Consider the following 26,630-nt stretch of genomic DNA (forward strand, 5'->3'; position numbering starts at 1 on the left):
ATTGATTGCCTGTGGATGTAAACATGTTTTTGTAAATGTCATTTAATGGTTATTGTAGGTTTTTGTAAATGGCAATATGGCTACAAACCACGGATACAACTTTCATGCCTTCTACAAACTTGCAAGCACTCTTCCTGATGATGATATAAACAAAATTTGTGTTCAATTGATCTATCAAAAAGGTACTTGATTTTGGCATTGACATTTTCAATTTTTGTACTGTAATTTCCTATTGCAATCAGCCAGTTTTTCACTGGTATATTTGTTAAATAGCCTCCTTAAGTGGCACTTTCAACTGTATTCACGAATACCATTTAGTAGAACTTGTAGAACTGTAATTTAGGTTCTCCCTAAAGCGCCGTTGATATCCGCTATAATGTTGGAGCAGGTCACATGCAAGGTATACTGTCGTGACGGACATAAATCCGTCGTAGTACTTGCAATTTTGAAATTGCTTGTTTACATTGAGAAAGCTGTGCATTAACATAAATGCGATGGCCTATAACTGAAAAAAACAACGAAAATATTACCATGATCCGACGTTCTGGAAATCTGTAAGTCTCTTTTCGTCTTTATTGAAGTGAACAATTGAACCTTCAAACGGATTGACATGAATAAATATGTGTGTGTGCGTGCTTGATATTGAAATTGATATTGCTTGATAAGTTAACATTCTCACTCGATTACCATTTTAACAAGATTTTATTTCAACGTTTTCAATTAATTTGTGAAATGTACTTGTTGCCTGGAAGTATACTTATATTTTAAGTCGAATCGTATCGATTTTCGGTAGGTAGGTGTGAAGTTCAACTGGTTAAAATCGTCATTGGTTAGTCATTAAGAGACTGACTCAGATGACTTCTAGTGCTTTACTGTCCAAAATTTGTTTTTCCACAATAATGACTGCGTGAATATACAGAAATGTGCATGCTCTGCTTAACAACGGACAGTGGTGAGACAATCCACTCCACGGTTTATGATTTAGCTTAATAGATCAATTGAAATATATTCTTCAAAAAAGATTGGATCCCTCGAATGAGAGCATAGTATTTGTCCTTAGATGTGCAATAAACATGAGAAAATACATCAAAAACTACCTTAAGTCTCAAAATATTTCATCTGATGAGCGACAACGTTCTCACCACTCAAATCTTTTAACTTAAGGGACAAGAGTTCTCTTATTTCTTCTCTATTTGTGTATCTTAACTTTGGATATGGGTCTTCAATAACTGAGACGATGACTTCCGCTGCCTGTCCCACGGTTTGAATGAAATCGACGCCGGTACTTTGCCAGCGTTTCGAAGTCATACTCTTTTGCATCAACTCGCGCGTTTCCTCACCAACGGCATCTTCATTCATATTCAAGTTTCCACCTAGTCCCTGCAGAAGTGGTGTCATCACAAGGCCGAATACAACCATGCTGATGCTGGAAGGGACAGGAAACCCATAAGTTAAGATTATATAACGACAGAGGACCATAATTACTTTCTCATAGCTTTAAAACTTGAAGCGATCTCGTGATTCCTGTATTTGTGATTTGCAATGACAATACAAAACGATTATTCAAGTTAGTTTGGTGTTGTCTTAAAGGCACCGATAGAAAGACAAACAGACAACCCGAGAGTCTCAGAGTAGACATACGATCAGGTAGATAGAAGATAGAGAGGGATAGACGTACAGACAGACAGACATGCAGACAGAATGATGATCTCAAAAAATTGATAGCTGTAAAAGGACACTCACTGTACGTCAAATTGCTTCAAAACTGCCACAAGTGATTCCGACAAACCCTCCAAAGCAAACTTTGCTGCACAGTAACCGTCACTGAATGGAAAACCTATTTGGTAAAACACAGGAACGTGTTTGAAAGAAAAATAAACTAGATCATAAGTTGAGGTCATATTTGACTATCTCATCTTTCCAATATATCTTCCATCGTATTTATAATATCTACTTACTCTAAATGTGCCACATGACGTCAATTAACTAGTTTTCTGACAGGCAATGAGGTGACATACATAATGTTTATAGGTACGTAGATTTATATATAGATACATACATAGCTGCATAGGTACATAGAAACATAGATAGATAGATAAATACATAGATACATAGATACATAGATACATACATACATACATACATACATACATACATACATACATACATACACACACACACATACATACATACATACATACATACATACATACATACATACATACATACATACATACATACATACATACATCATACATACATACATACATACATACATACATACATACATACATACATACATACATACATACATACAAACATACATACATGTTAATCGTCAAGATGTGACAGGGCCCTAAAATGACGATTTTTAAAAAGCGTTTAAGAGTGTCTTTACTCTCCTATTGTTGTATTCTCATCGTAAACATGTAGCCACGCCGTTACGAAATGTAGTAATGGTGACAGGGAAACCGAATGTTTAATAAAATTTGCGGTATTTCTGCTTACTTACCGATAACACCTGCCGTACTTCCAATGTTTATAATTCTACCAGATCTTCTTTTCTTCATATTAGGTATGACCTTTTGAATTGTCCTCAGAGCTCCGAAGAAGTTTGTCTCCATTATCTGACGATTGACGTCAAATGGTACGCCCTCTAGCGGGTACATGGTTAATATCCCAGCGTTGTTTACTTTGCGACGAAGCATAGATATCTTTTATCAGTAACAGGGAAATTAAGAAAAGCGTAAAAATAATTCGATATCAGGGTTGTTAAACGTCTCTTCTTTTAAATATAAATTCATCTTGCAGCTTGACGTGGCTACATATGGATTTCACAAAACATTCTTTGATAGGAAAGAATATATAAAGACAAGTATTAAGAAGGAAGATTCTGTCTTGAAGAAAACAAATTAATTTACTTTTGTTAAACGTTGAAGTCTAAAAACGACCAAATCACCGGTTTCCACCCTGAAACTACAGTTTACTACAATTATTTACAAATTATACCATGGGGATCCTAAGTCTGTGTGAAAATACTCGTATTTGGTGTTGTGTTTTTTTTCAAAACCTTTCGAACCTGACGATTACTTCGCCATTTCTACTCTGTTTTTTTCCAAGTATCCCCCGTTTACTACTTAATGGAATTTGCTTACTATTTTTAGTGTATAAACTTTGCATGTATTCTTTCTTGGTCTGCAAACTGTTTGTTTGTGTTTATTATTTAGTACAGTATTACACTTGTTCGGATATTGGAAATCGATGGGCGTACTCAGTAAGGTTGCAAAGGTACTACCCTTTTCTTGTGCACATGTGGATGAGTTGAATTATGCAGATTGCATTCATCAGGACTAAAACTTGATGGCGAAATGGCGCTTTTCACAAAATGAAAAGATTTGGTCAGGATGTACGAAATTCAGGTCACCATTTTGACTTCTTCCATCAAACGAGTCAGTTCATTCCAGGGTATCGGGTAAGACGAATTTGAATGAGCGGTCAACATACATTTCGCACACGACATTCACAACAAAGCCAAATTCATCGAAGAAATATATATGGACGTATGGCAGCGCAAAATCCAAGCGGTTATTTCAAGTTTTTTTAAAATCATACAGCTGCCCTGCATCCTGAATAATTCACTTGATTACAATGAAGTAATGGCAAGGTCAAGATCGATGCCGTGTCAATGTAGGTTCAAGATACCATTACAGGTACTCGTATATGAAGTATTCGCTATTTTTTAAAAAAAGCACTATGTCTGTGTTTTCTTATTCGACACCTACTCAGCATGATACCGGCAATACGGTTGGTCAGAAAGTGACTTACACTAGGAGAAGAATTATTGATTAACTATCATGAAATTCACCTGGTACATGTCATTTTGTCCAAGGGTAGAGACAATAGCTTTTACAAAATACGATAAACACTTCATCACCGAATATGTATTTTTATGTCAACATAACAATAATTCAATTCTGTGGTTACTCTTTAGAATGTCGGGAAGGTCGCCATTTATGTCGAGTGCGTTAAACTTGTCTGCTGTTAAATGATTGATTCCTCACAGGTACAATGCAATAGTAATACAATAGTAGTGTTATTAATGGCCTTAACCTTATATAAGTGACAAAATATGCCCATGTTTAAATTTTCCAGTTTCCAAAATGTGTCACCATGAAAGTTTCACCATTTTCACACATGTATTCTTCCATGTAAAATTTATTAAATAGTATCCATAACGGGATGAGTTAAAAACACTTCAGTCTACAGGATATTGAAAATGTTAACTACATGTTAGTAAGACCAGACACGTCATTGTTCTGTAGAGTCACTTCACTGCACTCATTGAATAGACGATAAATGATAGGTATCTTTTCTGTGGCAGATCGGAAAGTTGACCCATTTCCCAGAGGTCTGTGTGAAATTTACAGGCGATTGTTGAAGGTAATGCATGCTTATGTCTGCTTACAAACTTCAATGACAACTAAAGGCAAAGAAGGACAAGGTTGAACTGACCTCGATATGTAAAGAAACATAAATAGAAACATATACCTCGCTGTAGAGTCTAAATATTTCTGTCGGTAAATATTTCAGCAGTTCCTCTGAGTAATGCAACTACAAACATACCTAAAATGTCAACGCGTCCGTCTTCTTCATACACTTGACTGAAGAAAGCTTCGACTGATTCGTCTTTGGTAACATCCAGCTCACGTATAAACAAAGTTTGATCCAGTGCGTCACCCACTGTCTGTACCAGTTTTTTGTTTCGAGACGTGTCTCTCATTGTTGCGTACACTTTGTACTTTTTGGAGTCATCCCTAGCCAATCTGGCTGCCGTAGCCAACCCGATGCCTGAGGAGCACCCAGTTATAACAACCACAGAGACCGCCATTATTTGTTAGAATACTTGAGATTAAAGTGCCGCATCCAATTCATGCCTACGTAATGTGGAGAGTGTTTTGTTACGCCAGGTTACCACCTTTTGTGTTATGTCGTACCTATCCACCATACTAAATAGGCATTCCGTATGGCCAATATGACCTTTGACATGTATTTTCCATGACCCATTGTCGTTCCAGGCTTCACTGCAAGCCAGGCGTTAATAAGCAATAAAGTTCAGTTTTTTTATCGAATACTTTTCAATGGACAACTAGATCTTATATTTGCACCTCTCAGACCACAGAATTTTCGTATACCGAGAGTAAATGCAGTGATCGCCAGTCCTGTGGCAATTACCAGCGCTTTGCTGAGTAGCTCTGCCAACTTTATTTTTAGTTCCAGATCTCGTCGTCGAGAACGTCTTTCAGTGTTCTATATAAGGCTATTCTTTTATGAACTCTCCGGTACTCGCCATGAAGCACCTCGATGCGGTTGTCGATTTTAATAGCTAGTTGGGCTTGTCAGCCGGGGCTTTAGTATTTAGTCTCTTTCGACGTACAGCCCAGCCAGATTTTTAGTTTGCAATCCTTTGCTAATCTTTGTAAACTACATATTCGAGGTTGAGGTAATTCCATTTAGCAATCCTGTTCTCTATTGCCTATATCATTTCTGCATTGCTGCTGGCGTCCTCTATGAGCTCGGTCAGGTTACAATCTCGAAACCGACTAATGTCCTCGGGGTTAGTCTATTGGTTTCTGTTTCCAAATTGAGGAGTTGTTTTTTGTTGGCATCATCGCGTCTAGCTGGGAGCTCACCCAACGGGCAGGGGCCTCTTCTAGGACATCTCTTATAAATTCTGTCCGGCCTCTTTCTCTCTTCAATGTCAAATGTGTGTATAATTTCCGTCTTCCGTTGTCTGTCAACTTCAAGCCCTTATAGTACAACTCTCCACCTCTAACCCTTGCATTGAACCTCACAAGTTCTATACTTGTTGGGTTGATGCCCCTTTGCTGGGCGTAACCATCAACTGCCTGTTGTTCGGGCTCTATTCGCTGTAATGTCAGTCTGTCTTCCTCAGGAGTAGCCTCATCGGGGGCTACCCACTCAAAAGCAGTCTCTTCCTCCTCAATCTCATTCAGATCATTCTCACACAACTCCTCCCCATTCCTCATAATTCGACATTTTCGTCTGCCATTTTATCACATATATTATATGCAATAAATGCCATGCAACAAGTCTCTGACCCCCTGCTTATAGCCAAAAGATTCTGCAAGGAAAAAACTTAAGCAGCGAGGACTCATCATGTCAGACAGAAAATGACCTATTACGCATCAAGACCCCGCACCTGAGAAAGCTGAGAATCGGTGCTGGCGATGCCAACATGCAAGATGCCGACTATAACCCCTTGTATGGCGTTTATCAAAAGAAGTATGCTATCAAGCTTGGGCATCCGTTAATGAGCATCCATGGCACCGCCTACCCAAGTATGTTTGAAAGGCACATGTAGTGGCAAATCACCATGGCACGGCCGCTCAAATGACAGTCTCTAAGGACACTGCTGATTTGGGTACTCACTGATGAATATCCAGCTTGAATACGAAACGATCAAAGACGAGGGCTTGGCCTGATACGTTACTAGCTTCTTTAACAACGGCAAGAGCTTCTTGTACGAGTATGTCCACCATTCTCGGACGATTCAATTCACAGCAACACCAATATCAACGAGAATGTCAACGTCCCTCGCCGAAGTATGAAAGTGCTGATCATTCTGTTCACAAAGGTACAGGCAAGCCTAGCTAAACGGCGAGACATTTATGAATCAAGACTTTGGAAGCATTAGTGGACCATCAAAGGGATTGCAATCAAAGTCTATGCTAAGCGAATGCTCCCCCAGCATTTCTTGAAAGAGGCTGCTGATACTTTGCAGAGGCAGTCAAAGATCAGGACCTCCTTCTTCATGAGATCGATTCCTTGAAGAACAGATTCAGCCTGTTCGCAGTCTTGAGAAGCTTCAAGCATAAAATGTTCCATGGCAATGGCCTGAGGTGATGAACACAAAGGATGGAGTGCAGCTTGAAATACACCAAAAAATAAAAAAGCACAGCCACAGCAGATCGCAACTCCAGGTTGCTGTGCAAGTCTTCGTGCATGCTGACGTGCAGGTTTTGTAAGTACAATACCATCTCAGTAGTATCCTCTTTCAAGGATAGGCGCGTGCAGCTCACAGCAGATAGAAGAGAGCCGCCCTTCAACATGATCACAACAGGGCCCAACTATTGCCACAAGACAAAGTACCTGCCGGGATGAGCCTGGTTGATGGAGCTCTATTGTCGGAAGTTTGAGTGCATCTTTTTATTATGTCCCATTTTCATGTACCGTACAACACAACCTATGACAAGAGGTTCCTAGTCACAGACGATGCAACATCATCCTCCCGATCCCCTGCGCAGGCATGGGAGAGTGGCTAAAGACGGTCCATGAAATATATGCAGGGACACCGACGCTGATCAGTTTAGATGACTGCACCATGTCAAAAGACATAAAAAAGCGGAATGATGAGCTAGTCATCTTTGGTTCAGTGCCTGGCATGATTGCCTCAATGAATGGGTCCTGATGCAGCAATACAGCAACAGCATCAATGGGTTTAGAGAGAAAATCTGAATGCTCATGCTCTCCTACAATCAGAGCAAGACAGACAATGAGAGCATCATCAAAGAATACGGGTTGGAGCTTGACCAAAAAAGTGAATCTGCTGCTCTATCAGCTGAAGGAGCAGGAACACAACAAGCTAGTCTTCAGGCTGATGCATTCTTACAAAATTGCGTGGAACGGAGGACAGCCCTCATGAGCATGGCAGCTTCCTCTTTCAATCGAGCGAAAGCACGTTCACTTTGGGATCCCATGAGCTAAGGCTCTTTGGGTAGCCGATACCCCTCTGCTAGGTCATAATAGATCTCCCTGAGGCGCAACTTGGCCTCGAGTGCTGCCTCTGCATCAATCTGGGAAATCATTGAAGACGAGAAGCAGGCTCTCCTGATTTGTAATCCATAGCCTGATACTGCTGAGGTTGCTACCCTGCTTGAGGGGCATCGTTAGGGGATACTGATGTAATAGACCACTTTGTCGCAGACTTATTTGTGTCCTTCAGCGAAAGGATTTGCAGATAGTCTCTCGCAGAGGTGCAGGCATATACTCACTGTCCTGCAGTGGAGGTTGGCACTGCTGCACAAGTGTTAGCCCTATTGACTCGTCGCTGTGGATCACATACTCCTCGACATTGACGAAATCCGCCCTCGTGTAGCTCTCTCTGCTTTTGTCCTCAATCATCTTTTTGAAACCACGCAGGTTTGCAAACTCTTGTCAGTGCTCAAATCTATCATCCATTCTCTGGCCAGTCCTAGGCAGACTCTACCTGTTGGCTTTCTTTTTCGGAAGGAGATCTTGTCTGGCAGATCGATCCTTCGGTTAGGGTTTCGATGTTGCACCATATTTTTTAATGATCCAGATGATCATTCTCGCTATGTATATATAATACAAACAATGGCAAGCAACTATAGGCTTCAAGGACATAACAGATGTCACCACGAGAGGACTGGTTAAGGTGCAGGAAAACAACAACAAAGACTTTGTCTTGCAATACAGGTATGTCGACCAGTCATTTGTCATCTCTCCAGCCACTGTCCAGAAGCACATGCACCAGACTTCGTTGACGAACCTGTCAGATGTTGCTGACATGGTCGGAACCAGGCAAGCAGCTGGAGACTCAACCCCATTCCTCTTCGGCTTCAGCAGCACTGCCCAAGAGTTTGTGCCATATGATGTCTCCATCAACCTGTTGGACATTCTGGCTAGCCAATCGGCGGCTGTGCCACCAGACTTCCCATCAGATGTGCCTCACATTTTGTTTTATGACTACTTTAAGTTATTCAAGCTGCAGGATCTTCAAACGCACCTGCCAAATCCTTGCCCAGATCTCACGCAAATATCCCTGAAACTGGCTTCAGGAAAAACAATAAAATTGAACAATGAGCTTTGGCCCATTATCAATAGCGGCACATTGTACTGTGGTTAGGCCGCGTTCAAAAAAAGTGGTGGGGGGGGGGCTGGAGGAATTCAGGGGGGGATTCGAAAATTTTTGGGGTAGTCGAGGGGGGACTTGAAAGTTTTGCTCTGCCTATAGGGGGGGGGGGGGACCTAAAAATATTTTGACTCCCAACATTTTGATGTTGTCCAATGGTTCTAATGTTAGTAATAATTAAACAAAATCTAGAACCGTTTTGTCACATTTTATGTCTTTAATCTCGAAAAAACTAAACATATATGAATGCCATTAAATTTTCGCAAAACAAGTTGGCCTTGTAATGGGGCAGGAGCTACAACTGTTGATAATTTTTCAATATTTCTATGCAATGTATCAAACACAGTTTCTTGGTGTCTCTCTACAGCATGCTGCTGAAAAAGACAATGTTCAGTTTGTCAACAAAGCCGTTTGTCTAAATATTGGTGATAATTGAATGATGCAAATGCACGGTACATGTAGGCTGTGTTGGCAAGATGAATACTGGATAGCTGGGCAAGAACACAATTGTATAAACTGAACAAAAATATTGTCAAAATAAAAAGTTAATACAACTACTGCCCTGCTAATACATACTGGCAGTGACAGTGATACATGTAGCTCTGACTCTGATGTAGTTTAAGAAGAGTTTCGGTCATAGGACACTCAATCGACAGTGAAACATACATCTACTTGTACACAGGATCCAGCCAGAGAGCAACACATAGAAGACTAGGGACCTAACAGTTACCATGGATTTTTGAATTCTGGCATATGAGAACAATCAAATATTGGAGAAAAAAGATGGGGTGACGGGTCACCATACTTGATCTTATACAAATGTATGATGAAAAGTCCGTTTTTCTAAAATCACTTAAAATCAATATATAAAACCATTCATTTCAAGTTCATGCAGTGAATGAAATTTTCACATCTCATTGTACCAATAACACAAAAGTACAACTTTGAACAGTAAAGACTCTAATCTAAATGGAAAAATGTGTGACTAAATGGAATCTTTTATTTGTTATCAAATTTGCCATTATTACACCCAAAATTCTGAGATTAAAACATTAATATCATGGAATATTTTAACCTTCCAGTATTATCAATTTTGTAAAACATTTTATAAGTGGCATCTAAGTTGTATATGTCTTGTACTTTTCAAAAAAAAAAATCGGTAGGTCACTGTGCTCATTTTTTCACAATTTGGTTAAACGTAGCTAGGAATACACAATTTTCATACTCTCTCATGATTGTCATTTTGTGTGCTTTTCAGCTAGTGCCATTGAATTGGCCAGAGTTGGATAAACTCAAGTCGGCTTAGACTGAGAAATCCAAAAAGTTCACTGATGCATTTAAAAATGAATCAATTTAAGAACTTGCCCTAGGTATATGGTTCTACAACCTGCTGATAAGAGGTAGTGTTGAACATTTGCGTGCAGAACCACACATTACATGTTTTTTTTTACTCTGCGTGCATTCCTGATAAATAAGCGGCTATATGGTAATTTGGGGGGGACTTGAAAATTTTTGAGGGTATTGAGGGGGGACTTGAAAATTTTTTAGGGTATTGAGGGGGGGGATCTGAAAAAAAATAAGATTTCAATCGCGATTCCTCCAGCCCCCCCCACCATTTATTTTGAACGCGGCCTTACGATGCTAATGGCATGGTTGGTCTGTTCTATGTTGCTGAGGAAAAGGCGATGGGGTTGAAACCAATAGATGAAGCCACCCTCCAACTGGTGACGGGTATAAAAATAATCGACAAACAGGCGTTCATCACTGACGGGACACTTCTCATCGATCGCATCAAACTGAGCACCGACAAACAGTTTGATCAACTACTGACGGAAGTTTAGCTCAAAGCAACAAAGAACGTCAGGCTTGGAGTTGCCATCAGATATATTTGTGGGAATATTCCTGTCAACCTATTTGCCGGTGACACAGAACACATACAGGTAGGACTCCTGACACTGGACACAATGAAGGTAAATATCAGTATGATTACCCTCAAGTGAATCATCTTGGTGAACGTCAAATACATCCCACAATTTCTGAACAATAATGGAGTCGGAGATATTCTATGTCCATGTAAATTTGCGCCAGCATGGACACACCTCTTGTGGATCCACAGAATTTCTCTCTTAGACAATACACATGTCAAGGGTGTGGAGGAGAGCAAATAAAAATGAACCACGCAAAGGCCTTCAACCTTGTTTATTACGATGGTGTTTTGGGCCATGGTCTTGAGGCCTGCGCCAAGCAAACTTGGCGCAGGCATTAAATACTAAGCTGTCCTTGTCCCTGAAGGCATGACAGTAGAGGCTCACTTGCCGTTCATTACTTTGAGGATTCTGGGCGACCTGGAAAGCAAAACATATGACATTTATTTTGTTTTCTACTCAGATGCAAGTTCCCTTGAAATAAGTATAAGCTTTAACATTCTTCGCCTAGAGAGAGTAGGCCTAACTCTTCCATTGGCGGCGTATGCCTATGGGGTCCTTTCAAAGCTCTTTCAACACCCCCTCTGACTTAGGAGTGATAGCATTAATTTAGCCATACAAATCAATAATAACAGCGATGCCTGCTCGCCATCCGTCTTAGACTTTATTTCGTACCGAACATGCTTGTAAACCACCATGACTTGGACCGACCCTCCCGGTTCAAGTCACTCTTATATAGAATATGGCTTTATGACAAGTCTCTGTAAAAGGGAGGGGGTATTCTTGTCTCACTATAGACAGACTCCAGCAGGGAGATACCTTCTACAGATCCACAGAATCTATCTCTGTCAGACATCAAAGACATCAAGAACGTGGAGAGAGCAAAGAGAAAAAAGAATGATAGAAAGGCCTTCAACCTTGTTTATCAAGGCAAGTCTAGGGGAATGGTATCGAGGCCTGTGGTGTCTCAAAAGCCTGTCACTGGTATAAGATACTGGGATATCCTTGTCCCTGAAGGCACGACAATAAAGGATCACTCACCGTTCCTTACTTTTAGAGCTCTGGGCGACCTCGGCAAAGAAACATATGACGTCTATTTTGTTTCCTATCTAGATGCATGTTTCCTGCAAATAGGTATAGACTGTCTTCCTCCTAGCCTAGCACTCATTTTTGCCCTTCATCTTGCCAGGTATGCCCTCGTAGGTATATATCTAAATGCAGAGCTCGGGCTGGCGAGGATGGTGGACCTTCTCTGGAGCTCTCCGTATGCGTGCATGGGTCATTTCCAAACCGTACCAGGAGAGTTGGAGAGGGATATGTGTTCTGTTCACACCTCCTGCCGCTCGATGATGATGATCTGGTGGTGATGATGGTGATATAATAATGATACACCAGATATGAACTTAATGTGCTCACGTGTTTTACAACAGGTTCATTAATAGTAGTACGCTTCACAGAACAATCATATATCTGTTATATCACTATATGTAGCAGGTTTTATCAAATTTCGCACAGTACCCTCAGAGTTAAATCACTGATTACAAAACTTAGTTAAATATGCAAATGAGGTGTTTATTAACTTGACACTGCTCAATGCTCTATTGGACAATTAGATATATATCAGATCAGCATATGCAGCACGTTTCGTTCAATTTAATACTGTAATTTTGGAGTATCACTAATTACAAAGTTCATTAAATATGAAAATGAACCCTTAATTAACTTGACAGCTCTCAATGTTTCATAGCACAATTAGATATTTATCAGATCAATATCTGTAGCAGGTTTCACCAAATTCGGTGCCGTAATGTCAGAGTTATACACCTAATTATAAAGGTCATCAATATGCACATGAACCCTTAATTAACTTGACACAACTAAATGCTTTACACCACAATTAGATATCTGTCGGATCAGTATACGCGGTAGATTTCATCAAATTTGGTGCAGTTATAGTGGAGTTATATGACTAAGTAAAAAACTTCATAAAATATGCAAATGAGCTATTTTTTAACTTGACACTGCCAAATGCTTCTCAGTACAAATAGATATGTATCAGATCAATATTTGTTGCATGTAATGTATCATCAAATTTGGTGTAGGAATTTCAAATTTGTGTCACTTATTACAAAACTTTATTAAATATCCAAATGAGCAGATAATTGACATGGCACTCACAGTATCATTATAATGTTCTGAGATTGTCATGTGTGGAAATTTTAATGAAATTTTGCGCAGTACTTCTTAATATATGTCGACACTGTCTTACTGTCTCCATAGAGAAACCATTGTATGAAAAAAATGATGTTGCATAACTTCATTAATATGCAAGCCACACTCACCAAAATCAATCAGTTCTTACAACAGACAGACAGATACACTCACACACACACGGACAGACCGAGACAGACAGACATCGCTATGACATTAGCTCACTAGTGTGAACACTTGAGCTAAAAAGGGAAACCTAGCCACTGTAATGGTTAGATTACCTATCGGATACCAAACTAATCAGAGGAGAAAGTTTGTGTCCCCAAATTCAGCTCAGATCAGGTTCAAACCGGGGTATAGATCAATATCCTATTGGGCTATTCAGAATTTACATGGGTGTAACTGTATTTGACAGTATATTCCCTCTCCAAAACCTTTTAAACAAGGGTTGTTATTTATAGGATATTCTCCTGTATTTCTGACAAAAGATGACGTTTTGTTGAAAGCCCTTAAAAAGGAATGTTGACAATTAGCGGATACCTTGCCATTCTTGGAGCACACAGCCGGCAATAAGCATGTTGAAAATTTTCTGGGCGAGAATATATTTGTCACGAAAATACTCTAATTATTTTGTATACATGATCATATATGATGAAGAATGAAAGAAGATTCACAATGAACTCTGCATAAACTTAATAACTTTGGCCATAATTTGAAAATTCTGCAACTCTATGACATAAAACAGCTGTTAAAATGCTGTTGGCGGCAAATCCATGTCAGTTGGAAGAGGGAACGCACTTTACGCGACTTGATGACCTTAGGATTAATCTGTGGTGCATATTGTTCGTGATGTTGACAAGGACAGTTTCATTGAAGTTTAAAACATTTGTGGCAAAATTTCAATTTACAAGCAACTGCAACACAAAATTAAAAAATTAGCATTTTTGGTACTATGAAAACAATTTCGTGACAACAGAAGACAAGTCTCCGTGACAAGAAGAACGAAGGTAGAAATTAGAATAAATGTTACAACGAACAGCTCTGTTTTTTGTCAGCAAAAGACTGACTTAGCTCTCCAAGGTGGAAATCTAGCGCCATCTAGAGTTTGGATCTCGACAGATATACGTATGTGGAATGATGAGATGCTGAGCTGTTACTGTTACATTTTCATTCCAACGTTGTGATTGTCCACACATTTCAAGATAGCTCATATGACCCATAGTTAATATATATTGGCCAATGTCGACATGGAATACTAGCCCTTTTATATGATTGTCAATATATCTTTTGTTAGACGCAGTTTTTCTCGCCATATTTAAATCAATTATTTATCATGCATCCCTGTGTACATTAACGACGATTCTTGGTCGACCTCCGTTCAAATACATGTACCACTTCCAAATGTGTATGGAATCGGTTTGTAGTATATTGTTAATTGCAGTGCATACGTAAAGCGCATGCATATCGGGTAGTTTTAAGCAGGTTTCGCTGTTAATGGTTGTTCCTGAGCTCAACTAGCTTGTGACCGGCACAGACCTGTTCGTTGAACCCGAATTATAAATGGAAAACAAGCTGTCACGCGACCTACTTAAATATTGAGTAGTGTTAAGCAGGTTTCGTTGTAAACTGGTTGTTCATGAGTTCAACTCATGGCTTGCACATACTTGTTTCTTTGGACCCGAATAATACAATGGAAAACTAGCTGTTGAGAGGCCTACTTGAAGATTTGGTAGTTTCAAGCAGGTTTTTGGTAGTTTCAAGCAGGTTTTGGTTGTTAACGTTGTTCCCGAGTTCAACTCGTGGCTGGCACAGACTTGTTTCATTTGACCCAAACTATAAATGGAAAACAAGCTGTCGCGCGACCTACTTGCATATTGAGTAGTGTTAAGCAGGTTTCGTTGTAAACTTGTTGTTCATGAGTTGAACCAGAGGCTGGCACAGACTTGTTTCTTTCGATTTACAAAAAAGGTGACAGGGTAAATAGGTCCATTCTCTATCGCTGTTCTTAGAATTCAGTTTAACTGGAAGGATGAGGTCAACACATTTCAAAATAGCATTCTTATGTAAATCACGATGACAGAGAAATGAGTCATGTATGTGATTATGCACCTATCAGAATTTTCCAGCGGGTGGAGGGGAACGGGGAGAAATTGATCGCAAATCGTATCTCGGTAGGGTAACTTGATCGCCAGGATACGGCCGGCCAGGGGAAACTCAACAATGCCACAAAATGATACTTTTAATTTTGACTTGTCCAGAACCTCTCATCAATTACGCTGTAAGCTACGCTCCCTCCGAAACCTACGTCTTGCGACGTGCATAAACTCCCGTTAAAGCAGTAAAACTGCTCATTTGACCTTGAAAGGGCTCTAGCCAAGAAAAATTACGTCACTCTTGTCCCCTAGCAGTCAGTCTTGAAATTTATATCGCCACGTATGTCGTAGCAATACCTCATAAATATTCATTATGCCAAAGTACAGCAACAGCTTCGTCTTCTTGAAACTGGTCGCAGGAATTTCGCACATGAGAATCGAACTGCCGGGAAATATTGAAGTAGTGCAATTGGGATTTTTTCATCGGCACACAGTTTCTTGTTTTCCATAGTGAAGAAAGCAGCATATTCAAATAACTAAGACATAGGGCATATTCAGGGCATTTCAGTAACTATCTTGTTGTACTGAGACAATCTGTTATGTAAGGGGAAACCACCCGGTTGTTTTGTGGTGTTATCGCACCCCAGGCATTACTTTACAAACGTTTCCCAAAGTTTCGCAAAGTGAACTGAAGTACACGCATGGTGTATGCGACATCTAATGCAAGAGACGAGGTGCAAAGTTGTATGAAAATGAGAACAAGTGTAGCAAAGTGCAGCGAAGCTAAATTAACACTAAAATTGAAAGTTTAATGCGTCAGAAGTGTTCGTTTATATTGAATAAAGCATTCCGTAAACTTTGTACATTCAGTTTCTTTGATGTATTGTCAAAATAAAGCCAGCACCTTGGATTTTTCAGAGTAGAGTATGCCATCTACATTTATCGGGCTTCATATGCGGGATGGGGCTCGGAGTTACTCATCGATTTGACGAGCAATTCGATTGAGAAACTGGAATCACCCACAGAGATAATTTCATCGGCCGCACAGATTCGAAATATAATTTCTTACGCCAATGCACTCTTTGCCCAGACTCTAGACCTCGCTTGCCTCCGTACCTCCGACCCGCTCCGAGGTACAGAGGCAAGTGAGGTCTAGAGTCTGGGCAAATGCACTCTCGGACGCAGGGATATGGCTGTTCTGTCGTATAAGTGGCATAGCGGTCTCCGACCGACAGAAATGACGAAATACGACACTCAGTATCATTACGATACGACAGAGTAAATATTCCTAAATTCGTAAGAATAATTTCAAAAAAATCATGATAAAACAACTGAAAAACGTAAACTTCGAAGTTACTTTTATACTTGGCGATTCATGCGACATTACGCCGATGACCGTTTGTTCTTACCGAACATCCTAGAAAAAGTCTACGTTTTGACGGACCAAACGAAAGAAATAAAATCTACAGTATCTGCCAGGTTACTTTTAGTCAAACGTTGACTTACGGTGCGTTACCTCGCGAACAAATTACTTTTGGATCCTAAGGGGCGTGCAATGTTCCATACATGGGGCATGTAATAAATCAAAAAGCAAGCTAGGCTCATTCTTCAACCTTTGAAGGCAAGTTCGTTTATTTACAAAAACAATTCTACAATCACAAATGAGATACCGCAAATGGATTAGTGACGCTATTAGGTGGAACAGAAATTTTAATAGGTGTTATCAAAACACATGGTAGTTTCATACAATGACAAGTTAAGCATTATTAATAACTTAAAGACTGAAATTTAGAGCGGGTAATTATTAAAAATAAGGTTGTCAGCCAGGTGACGGTGACAACCTTCGCATTAAATGTAGATCCTTGTTTATATAACGTTTTAACCATTTTAAAAGCAGGTAAAAGATATAATTTACATCAATAACATTTAAATTCGAGCGTAGGAACGAAGAGTAAATATGTCGAGACATATGTTGATAGCAATTTAATGATATGTTTCTCGGTTTCAGATTAATTGCTCAAATGATCATCAAAAGATGAACATTTTGACAGCAAAAGTATCATGCGACCGGCGCATTGCCCACGACAATCCGAGGGATCATATCGCATATGACCTGACGGGTGACCTTTGACCCAGTCAGTGAGAGGGTTCTCGAGATGACGCTAAGCTATACTCTTATTTGAATCATCCTAAAAGGCCATCCATGTAGCATCAGTGCAACTTGTCTGCTCCTTTTCTCGACATGTACTTATACACAAATCTGTCAGTCATGACCTTTAAGATATAATGCTGGAAACTCGTAGTGTCCAGCTATGAAGAGATAGCGAGATCATATTCCCGAGGTGTAAATCATTTTGAAGAATTCAACACAGCCAAATCCGAGGTTGAATAATGACCAGATCACAATCATGGAAGAGCGTTACTTGTACATTTCACTTTGTGTTCCATTTCCTCCTGAAAGGAACAAATCAAAATTAACTTCACGTACAGTGGTTTCATCTATGACACACTGGAAAGTTTTTAACCCTTTTTGAACTTTCCGAAATAGTCAGCACCAGTAACTCAATGACCGCGACTGTGTATCGAAGAAGTATCGAATGTTCATGTGCGAAATCGAATTTTTTTGAATTTGTTCAAATGTAATTCGATGGAAGCCATGGGCAACGTCCTGATAAACGCAAAAATAATAAGCCCTTCAAAGCTCATATGCTGTAAACACGCACGTAATTATAATACCATCATGATATAGTATGACACATACTTTGGTCTTGGCTACCAATGCTTGCAGCATCTCCCATAGCTGGAAAAAATTGGGCCGTTCGGACGGATTTTTCACCCAACACGAGCACATCAGGTTATATCTGAAAGTGGACAAACAAACACCAATAGTCATGTTATTGCTGTGCACTTTATGGTTAGACGTACTGTTCGTGTCACAGTTTCTTAGACCGGAGTACCCCAGATTCGACCGAGGATTATGAATCTCTGATGACTTGACCTACAAACGTTTCATACGCTTAAGGGTGGCTCACCAATACAACGCATTGCAAAGATTCTAATTACGGCACAGCTAGGAGACCTAATGACAACATGGAGCATCCAGAACAGAATATAAATCTAAGCGAGCTATGAGAACTCAAAATAGACGTCCTGTGTATCACAGAATGATATTTAGTGCTAGTAAGTGAATTGTACCTCATGCAAAATTGAAAGATTACATCATTGAAGAGCTATAAAATAGTAAAGTGATGGTTTTGAAGTCGTGTTCCGAAGTATCCTAATTAAACAGATTGTTCTTACAAGGGAAAAAGCTTCATTTTTTGAAGATATTTAATTTTAGGAATTAGTGTTCAATATAACATAGTATTACATTCTTCACCATTCTGCATGTAATGAATAACAGAGTTTGAAAACTCAGTTTGTACAGATTTCTGGATGCAACAGTGTTTCCTCTAAGAGGGTACATGAATGAAGTAGGGTCAATACAACTTATATCCCAGTTTATTTTGCCTAGAAAACTACATGTATAACTTCTCACGACAAATCAACAAACAATTTCATAAAATGCCTTGATTACTAGATGCGATTACAGTTATCGCCTATCTAATACCTACAGCTCATCTTCACAGTTCTCAGGTTTTAACAATCTGTAACCTCTGCGTAACTTCATTATTACGTCACTCTTGTCAGCGCCATCGTATGGATCAGACCCTGGAATAAGAATATAAATATTAATCAATTAATCAATTAAGTAGCTTTCAGAGGGAAAAGGGGATGCTAATTGCGTGAATAGTAATTGGGAGAAGATTAATACCGTTGACCAAAAGAGGTACATCATTTATATTTACGTCCAACTTTTCCTGAAATCTTTTTTTAATAGTTTATGTACAACATGACAGCGGCTTTTATATGTTTTGCATTTTTTAATTATCTATGACATTATATTTTACTGTTCAGCCCTAATCTCAGGATTTTGAAACCAATCAAGTTATTCTATATATGTTGCATAGGCATTGCAAGCTTGAACCATAGTATTGCGCTTATGAGTCGTCGAAATTTGCATGTTTGATCCTGATTTGAAAGCAAATTCTCATCACCTAATTTGTGCGCTGTAGGGATGTTCATTAAATACGTGATGTTTCACCATTTGTTGGAAACAATACATATAATATAAGAAGCACACGATACAAAATCACTATAATTGAAATTGAGTTTTAATACGGTCTCTATCCCTTTCATATGTTAAGGAATGTCCGTGAATATACTACCATAAATAAATTTGTGTATTCCTAATTTACTACCTTCGGAAAAGATTTCCCAAAGAACGACACCAAAGGACCAGACATCTGTCTTCATGTTGAATAAACCTCGTGATAGTGTTTCCATTGAAAGCCACTGGAAAGCAAGTCCGCCCTGAAAGAAGTGTCATTTTCAAAATATTATCGTATCAATCATGACATTGCTAATAAGTGTAATTTTCGTGCAAACTTAAAATTGGTCCACATTCAGTGAACTGCTTGTTATTCCAAAAGGCTCAGTTCAGAAATTAGAAAGATGGTGCAAATTGCAACTAGACGTCTAACTGTCTATTTAATCCTTTTGCGCCTCCTGAGGTAACCGTATAGATTCTTAAGCTTCTCTAAGACTGAAAAAGTGAAATTAGGTAATAATTGAGACGTTATGTTAATATTCTCAATTGTTGCTTCTGATGAGTGAAAAAAGACAACACAAATACTGCACGTGTCATCCTGAAACTTTAACGTACGTCAGTCGTTCTGCTGAAGGCTTGTTCCTCATCCACAACGCCACTGCAGTAACCGAAATTTGAAAGTTTGCAAACCCTGTTCTTGTCAAGTAGGACATGTTTCGCCGATAAAGCTCTGTACACTATCTGTATAACAAGCACAGACATTGTATTCATCTATTTCTGACAACAATAAGTTTCATAGTACATGCACAATTACGCAAATTGAGATACTTCATATAGCATATTAGCCGTAAAGTCGTTTTCAGTAATTGGTTAATTAATTAGTTATAAATGCAGATGCCTTGCTGGTTAGTTTTTTAGCAAAACTGTTTATGGTAAAAGAGCCTCTAAAGTGAAATCGCATTAAATGAAGATTTTGATGTATGGTAAATATGCAAATGTGTCCATGATCAGTATGAAAATTCAGCAAATTCATTGTAGTGACACATGACCTAATTGCAACATTCTTTAAGGGGCACTGTGGCACAATATAGCATTAGTATGACCATGTGCGTCTGCCAAAGTCCGATGAGATTAGATGCAATTTGTTTTGATATATTAGTTCAACAACAACATAAGGTACTTGGATATAAAAAACAAGTTCAAAATCAGCAAGTCACACTTATCAACATATATGAACAAAAGGAGAAGTTAAATTACAGCAAAGGGAGCAGTTAAGGTAGTATGCGCCTCGAAAGTGAAACACTCAAACTTTTGCTCAAACTTTCCTGAATGAAACCTTCAACCATTCTCTCACCAAATCAACGGTAGAGAAACAAATTACTCCAAATTTTGCGATATTTGAAATTCAAAATTGCTGTGGGGGAGGGGGAATTAAATGTTAGATTTTCGAAAACCTAAGCCAGTGAAAGTTTTTCTTTCTCTGAGAGCTTTAAAATGAGCCCGTAAAGAATTGTATAAAAGATCAGAGAAGAATTGTATAAATTTGAGAGTCCGACTATCTGTTCCTAGGCGCGTTCTACCTGAAATTACAGGCTTAGCAGAACTTGCAAATTACATTCAAGTGCACACATATGCTGAAATTGTCAATATTAAAAAACTGACAAGGACCCTACAAACCATGAATAAAAAGAATACCACGCCTGGACTAAATTCGACATACCATTATAAGAACTTGAAGCAATTGAAACATTTCACGAACATTTATAGTAGTTAAGGTAATATCCAAATAGCAAGATTAATCTTTAGACTACGTTGGATATTCAGGGAAATTTGAGCAAACAACAATTTACCATGTTACCATGTAAAGCACATATTTGTACAAACTCAAACACAAACAATATTATTTTGTAAATGTCATTGAACATGAAAGTGTATCTTGCAAACGGGAAACAATATAACGGGAATTTACAAATTATTACGTTCAATAAATGCTACTCAATCCTTTGATGTGTATGAATAGTGCAACTTCAACGTCGTAAACAGTATTATGTTAGCAAAATTATGTAAATTGAAATACAAACATATAACATTAACACCGAGGTAAAAGATGTAGGTAGTTTGAAAAATCTTTTCCCCAACAAACAGATTGTTTGCTTATTACATACCCCCTTTGCTGTGAGATAGTTCATTCCACTGGCAATATCCACAGCAAATGATAACTTCAATTTGCTTGAACCATCGTCATGCCTTGACTGAGAACCCCGCCAAACATGTTTGGTGAGAAATTGCTTGAGATTTCCGCATTGTGCGTACTCCATTATCAAGTACGGTGGGTCTTTGTACGTGAAAAATCAAATATACAAACTATGTCAGATGAAATGCCGTGCGTGGTCTTAACGTTTTCGCATTTTGTCTCATGGAGGAAATGAGATAACCGAAAAAATAAACTCTGAGATTCACTCTTTCGATAGTCATTGCTGAACTCAGCCCTACTGGCACATGCACGTATGGTCTAAGAGGAAGACATGCATATAAATCTTGTACTATGATTATTAACAGACAGCTCTAGACAAGCGAGGGGGTGCAGCCGGTGTTATAAATACAGGAAATTACCTGTCTTTGTACAACATGCCAACAGCTTGATGACGTTATCGTTGTCAACCAGTGACTTCATGACAGTTATTTCACTCCGTATTCTATTTCTGTAGTAACATGAATCACTGTCGTCTGTGGAAGGAATATATGTTTGGAAGTATTACTCTTCACTACTACTTTCCGTATGATTCTACATAGGAATAGAATCAGCGTTCATTAGTTGTTTTGGAGGAATTCATCAGCTTTAAGTATAGTACGGTTATATCTAGACTTGGTTAAGGTCTGCGAGTTTGGTATTTTCTCTTGTAGGCCTACCAGTGATCGTTAATGTTAACATGACATGAGTATCAAATTGGAGAAAACGGGATACCATTGAGGTTCTGCTGAATTCACAATGAACATAATTTGCTGTGAATTTGGTTTAGCCTTCTATGTGGACTGCACTCAAATATACTCGCGCTTTGTCTGATGATGAACTAACTTTCTGTTCTTAAAGTCAAGCAGGTTCGGGTGAAATACTAGTCTAGGTTGCCTTAAAGGTACACTGTCACCTGTTTCAATTTTGCCACAGTTACCATGGAAAGAGAAAATCTAACCAATCACAGAGTTTATGCGGGTGGCCGCTTTTTAAAAACAACGTCCTCACATGGGCATCTTGAATACCAAGGAATGTCCCTTTGACCATACACGGGCATATTTAGATTGCAGGTGACTGTATACCTCTAAACATTTTTGTATTCTTTGATAGCTTAAACAAATAACAACCCGGTCAATATTACGTCAGGGAACTGATTTTTCCCCGAACCAGTCAGTCTTAGTCATATGGGATATTAGAAAGTGAACAAAAGTTACCATTCGGAATTTTAACAGCAATTTCGGATGCCCCGTCTCTTCCACCGACAAACCAGGCCTCTCCTTTGCAAATCTGGTGACAGCGTCCGACGTGTATTGTGCCCGTACAGTGTATTCTATCGCGACCAACTTCGAACGCTTCTGTACCCGGTTTTGCGTAATCACCTTTTTCATGGTAAAGTGGCTCGGTGTACGTGTTTCTTTTTAGTGAAGCCTTTCATGAAAAATACAGCAGATAATGCACGGTTAGAGACCATTCACTGTATTTCACAAAGACATAAATTCAGACACAGATTTAAAGGTTTTTCGCGGGTCATGTCAAATTATTGTTGTTTCAAAGTTAATCACGCTTACGGTAAGACCTTTCCAAATACTAGTATAACTTCGTCATTGAACAATGTTTGTTTCTTGGTATTTTAGTTTGTCCGCAAGAGTCTACAGCTCATTTGCTTTTATTGTCCCAATTGTATTGCGTCAGATTTTCTAAAATTGCTGCGTCGAATTTATCTTGTGGGTAAATGTGCTAGGATTTTGGCGGAGGGAAAGTATGGAGACAATGTAACTCACGCACTGATGTGGAAGAATAAATTCGTGCTATTATAAGTCGATATGCAGACAGACACATTAAGTCAGATTCTTCTTACAGTTTTCGCTGTTTATCTGATAAAAATGCTGTTATTATGCTGTTAGCGTGAAAAGTGTATGGATTTGTTTCTCGGTAGGTGACAGGAAATTTTTTTCTCGTATAATCAAGTTGGAAAAGTAAGCTTGTGGAAATTGTACTCTTTTGCTCTTACTCTAAGGAGAATTTTAAAACAGCCTTGTGGGTAAGCAGAGAGCGGAGTTCGGTTGCTGTCTTCCTTTGCTTTGGAAGGGACATTCTTGAAGTGGAGAAAAAGCGATGAGGTTTTATCTTGATGGTAAGAGGGCTAACGGGGTTCTAGCCTTGCGGGAGGTAGGAGGGGATAAGACTTGAGCTAGGGGGAGGAATTTCAAAACCGTTGCTTGTGGCAGTAGTGAAGAATTAAAACTTTTTCACTTTATTTAAAAATCTATGAAAACTATATTTACATGTAAAACACCCTTGGTAATAATTTCTTGAACATTGGATAAAGTAGTAAAATTTATTAGTTTACTTTAATCAATTCAACATATCTCCCGCTATTACTCTGTTCCAGTTTTTAGATTATCTGCCTAATTATTTCTTTGATATTGTATGTACACAAAGAACAGGTATTCTAATTGGAGAATTCTTTTTTAGTAAGACGAATCTGACTAGCTAAATTTAGACATGAATTTATTGCAAGCACTTCATAAGCGAAAGTAAAAGCGAAACCTCATCCAAATTATTTTGGTCTACGGAGAGCTCAATAGGCAGTATGGATGGGTGTGATTGTGATTATTTCACTATTGCACAGACGAAAAGGCTGTGATGAAACATTACCTTAAATGGAAATGTTCGGGAACAGGTGTTTTAGACGATTCCAATCGGAACACAATTGGTATTGAATGATCTAACTATGAATAATCCAAAATTCTTACACTGCTTCGAAAAAGGTCGGTGCTGGCAGCTTCGTCATAGCCATCGCCATCGTCGTCGCCATCGTCATCTTCACTGTCGTCTCTATCGCCATTAAAAGGCACGCTTCCGCCGTCATCGTTAATGTCGTTAAATCCCGAATCTCTCGTAGGAACCACACGGCGTTCGAAGTGTACAATCTCCGGCATCTCCTCGTATGGATCAGCTTCGTCCTTACCCTGAACGTCTGGAGAAAATTTATAATCATAATAATAGTCACAATCATTTTTACGACCAAGTTTTCAATGAAAGACCATATGGGCCTTGATAACAATAATTGTTATTTCATTGCAAAACGAGAGCATGGTCAACATTCTTAATTATTTTATCATTATTACACCACCGTCACTCCACCCACAGTAGGTGGGTGGACTATGATTAATTACACTTAGTTAAATTCGCGCGGTTTATATCATATGACAAAAACTGATCAGGGTAGGCGTATTTTAAAGAAGATTGACATAGGGGATGATCCGGCATTTGCATTCATTAAATCTTGCAAGAAAATATGGTCACTGACTCTGAAGTATTAATTCTGTATTGAATAATTCATTTATTCCTATGAAGGACCACTTTAGTTGACAGCACGCCCTCGCTGTTGGCACCACAAAGGTGCAAGAACGTATGAGAACAGAGCTGTAATAGAAGGAATCGGAAGCACTTCAGCCAAACTGTTTGTAACCTTATTTCGTTCGGTCACATCCAAAAGCCCCTCCTACGCTTTAGCAGTATGATAATATGTGCGTATCCAGCTGTATTTCTCCGAATCTTCTTCCGAACCATCGAATGTTTTGGAACAGAAGCGAAACACTGCTGGTCATTTCATGTACAATGTGGTAATCTGCAGCTGTAACGAAAGTGTTGTAAAATTTCATTGCATGTATAAGCAAAGTGTTCACACGCGGTCCCCTTTTTACTCACGAAACTCTTTTTTCACATGATGGCATTACGTATTCAATTACATACCCCAAGTAGCTGACATCCGTCGTCGTCTGTTAATTAATAACACGGTTAGGCTGATGACTAGCGTAAGCACCAACCCTCCGGAGCAGGAATACAATATATAGCCATCAGGTGTATCAGAGTGCGCTAAAAGTAATGAATTATGTGTCACACATGTATAAAAATACACCCGTAGGAATTTTAAACTATTTATTTATGTCGAGTTGTGTAGTTAAGGAAAGAATTTAAAAGATTACGCTGCTTGTTTTGTTCATATAAACTCAAGTATAACACATACATGCTATAAACCAGGCAATGTGACAAAGCGTGCCCCGAAGATTTCAGACTCAGATATACAGAGAACCTTCACGTGACAAGCGAAAAGCGAGCGTCTATCGGTTTGCATGCACTTGTTGTTAACGCCTGTTACGTGGAATCCGTGTCCAGCATATATAGATCAGTCTCTGACGTTACATTTATCTTGCTATGACGAATAGGTACGTCGGCTTGGTTTAAATAACTATTTGATTTTCCGTCAGTAAACAGTAAATTCAACCATACATCATGATGAAGATACTTACGTTTTGGAGTACTCGTTCCATTTCCTTCGGTTCCATATTTACTCTCCTTCATGACTTTCCAAGTCAAACCCGAATTTAAACTCCTCTATGTGAATCTGTAGGTCTTTAAGACAGAAACGATGTTTCCTCATCTCTTACGGCCCCAGGTTGTACTATGTACCTTCGGCAATTGTGTTATCTTCAACCGCTTGGGTGAATTACTGACCTTTGTATAATTAAGTCGCGGAAATTCGTCATGCGTTGATCATTTTCACGTAAGTGGGAAATAAACAGTTTCATACCTTTTGCGGGAGGCTTACGTGAAGTTTCGATACAGGCGTTGCCTTTGGTATTGCTAAGGGGACTTTCTGGTCGGGAACGCCTTAAAACATCTGAATGAACTCTTTAGAATAACAACTGAAACTGCCATCTCCCACCTGTCTTTTGTGATCTGTAATACCTAGTACTACTGATGGAGTTCATTATGGACTCAATAAGGCGATATATGTCACGAAAATGAAAGGGTTGTGAAACTTCGCTAAAACTTCAATACGGAAACCTTAAACTAGGCTCTATTAATGTGTTCATAGCAGGGACAAAAGAGGCGTTGCAGTGCAAGTTGTTAGACTGGAGAAAAAAATGACATTGAACTCATGGGTAATTGAAATTCAAAAAGCTGCCGAGATGAAAGGGTTATGAAACTTTGCTGAAAGTCCAACACAGGAAAATTTGATTTTAATACGTATCAAAATAAATCAACAAAAGTTGCC

The 26,630-nt window shown here is 39.0% G+C and overlaps 2 protein-coding genes across 2 annotated transcripts; both read right to left on the reverse strand.

Moving 5' to 3' along the window:
• Positions 1–973: 973 nt before the first annotated feature.
• On the reverse strand, positions 974–4,731 carry LOC139129096 (estradiol 17-beta-dehydrogenase 1-like). The gene is made up of 4 exons (XM_070694759.1): positions 4,624–4,731; positions 2,513–2,692; positions 1,744–1,837; positions 974–1,426 (listed from the first exon to the last, which is right to left on the reverse strand). The coding sequence occupies exons 2-4, from the start codon at positions 2,667–2,669 to the stop codon at positions 1,099–1,101; spliced, it is 579 nt and encodes a 192-aa protein (XP_070550860.1). The 5' UTR covers positions 2,670–2,692; positions 4,624–4,731; the 3' UTR covers positions 974–1,098.
• A 12,060-nt stretch (positions 4,732–16,791) lies between these two features.
• LOC139129098 (tyrosine kinase receptor Cad96Ca-like) lies at positions 16,792–26,035 on the reverse strand. The gene is made up of 11 exons (XM_070694760.1): positions 25,882–26,035; positions 25,325–25,447; positions 24,322–24,545; positions 22,780–22,993; positions 21,946–22,059; positions 21,498–21,667; positions 19,948–20,073; positions 19,484–19,595; positions 18,797–18,893; positions 17,944–18,043; positions 16,792–17,636 (listed from the first exon to the last, which is right to left on the reverse strand). Exons 1-11 carry the CDS (start codon positions 25,931–25,933, stop codon positions 17,589–17,591), a joined length of 1,380 nt encoding a protein of 459 aa, XP_070550861.1. The 5' UTR covers positions 25,934–26,035; the 3' UTR covers positions 16,792–17,588.
• Between the last annotated feature and the right edge of the window lie 595 nt (positions 26,036–26,630).

The sequence above is a fragment of the Ptychodera flava genome, unplaced genomic scaffold (genome assembly GCF_041260155.1).
Source record: "Ptychodera flava strain L36383 unplaced genomic scaffold, AS_Pfla_20210202 Scaffold_91__1_contigs__length_413411_pilon, whole genome shotgun sequence".
Taxonomy (NCBI): Eukaryota; Metazoa; Hemichordata; class Enteropneusta; family Ptychoderidae; genus Ptychodera; species Ptychodera flava.

Bases quoted from the DNA above. Each gene is read 5' to 3' on its own strand.
- LOC139129096 (XM_070694759.1), bottom strand. From the start codon at position 2,669: ATGTACCCGCTAGAGGGCGTACCATTTGACGTCAATCGTCAGATAATG. The intron at 1,838-2,512 runs GTAAGTAAGCAG...TTTACCAAATAG, and splicing joins AAGTACGGCAGGTGTTATCG to GTTTTCCATTCAGTGACGGT. The intron at 1,427-1,743 runs GTGAGTGTCCTT...TGTCCCTTCCAG, and splicing joins TTGAAGCAATTTGACGTACA to CATCAGCATGGTTGTATTCG.
- LOC139129098 (XM_070694760.1), bottom strand. From the start codon at position 25,933: ATGAAGGAGAGTAAATATGGAACCGAAGGAAATGGAACGAGTACTCCA. The intron at 25,448-25,881 runs GTAAGTATCTTC...CATTACTTTTAG, and splicing joins TGGAACGAGTACTCCAAAAC to CGCACTCTGATACACCTGAT. The intron at 22,994-24,321 runs GTAAGAATTTTG...TTTTCATGAAAG, and splicing joins CCGACCTTTTTCGAAGCAGT to GCTTCACTAAAAAGAAACAC.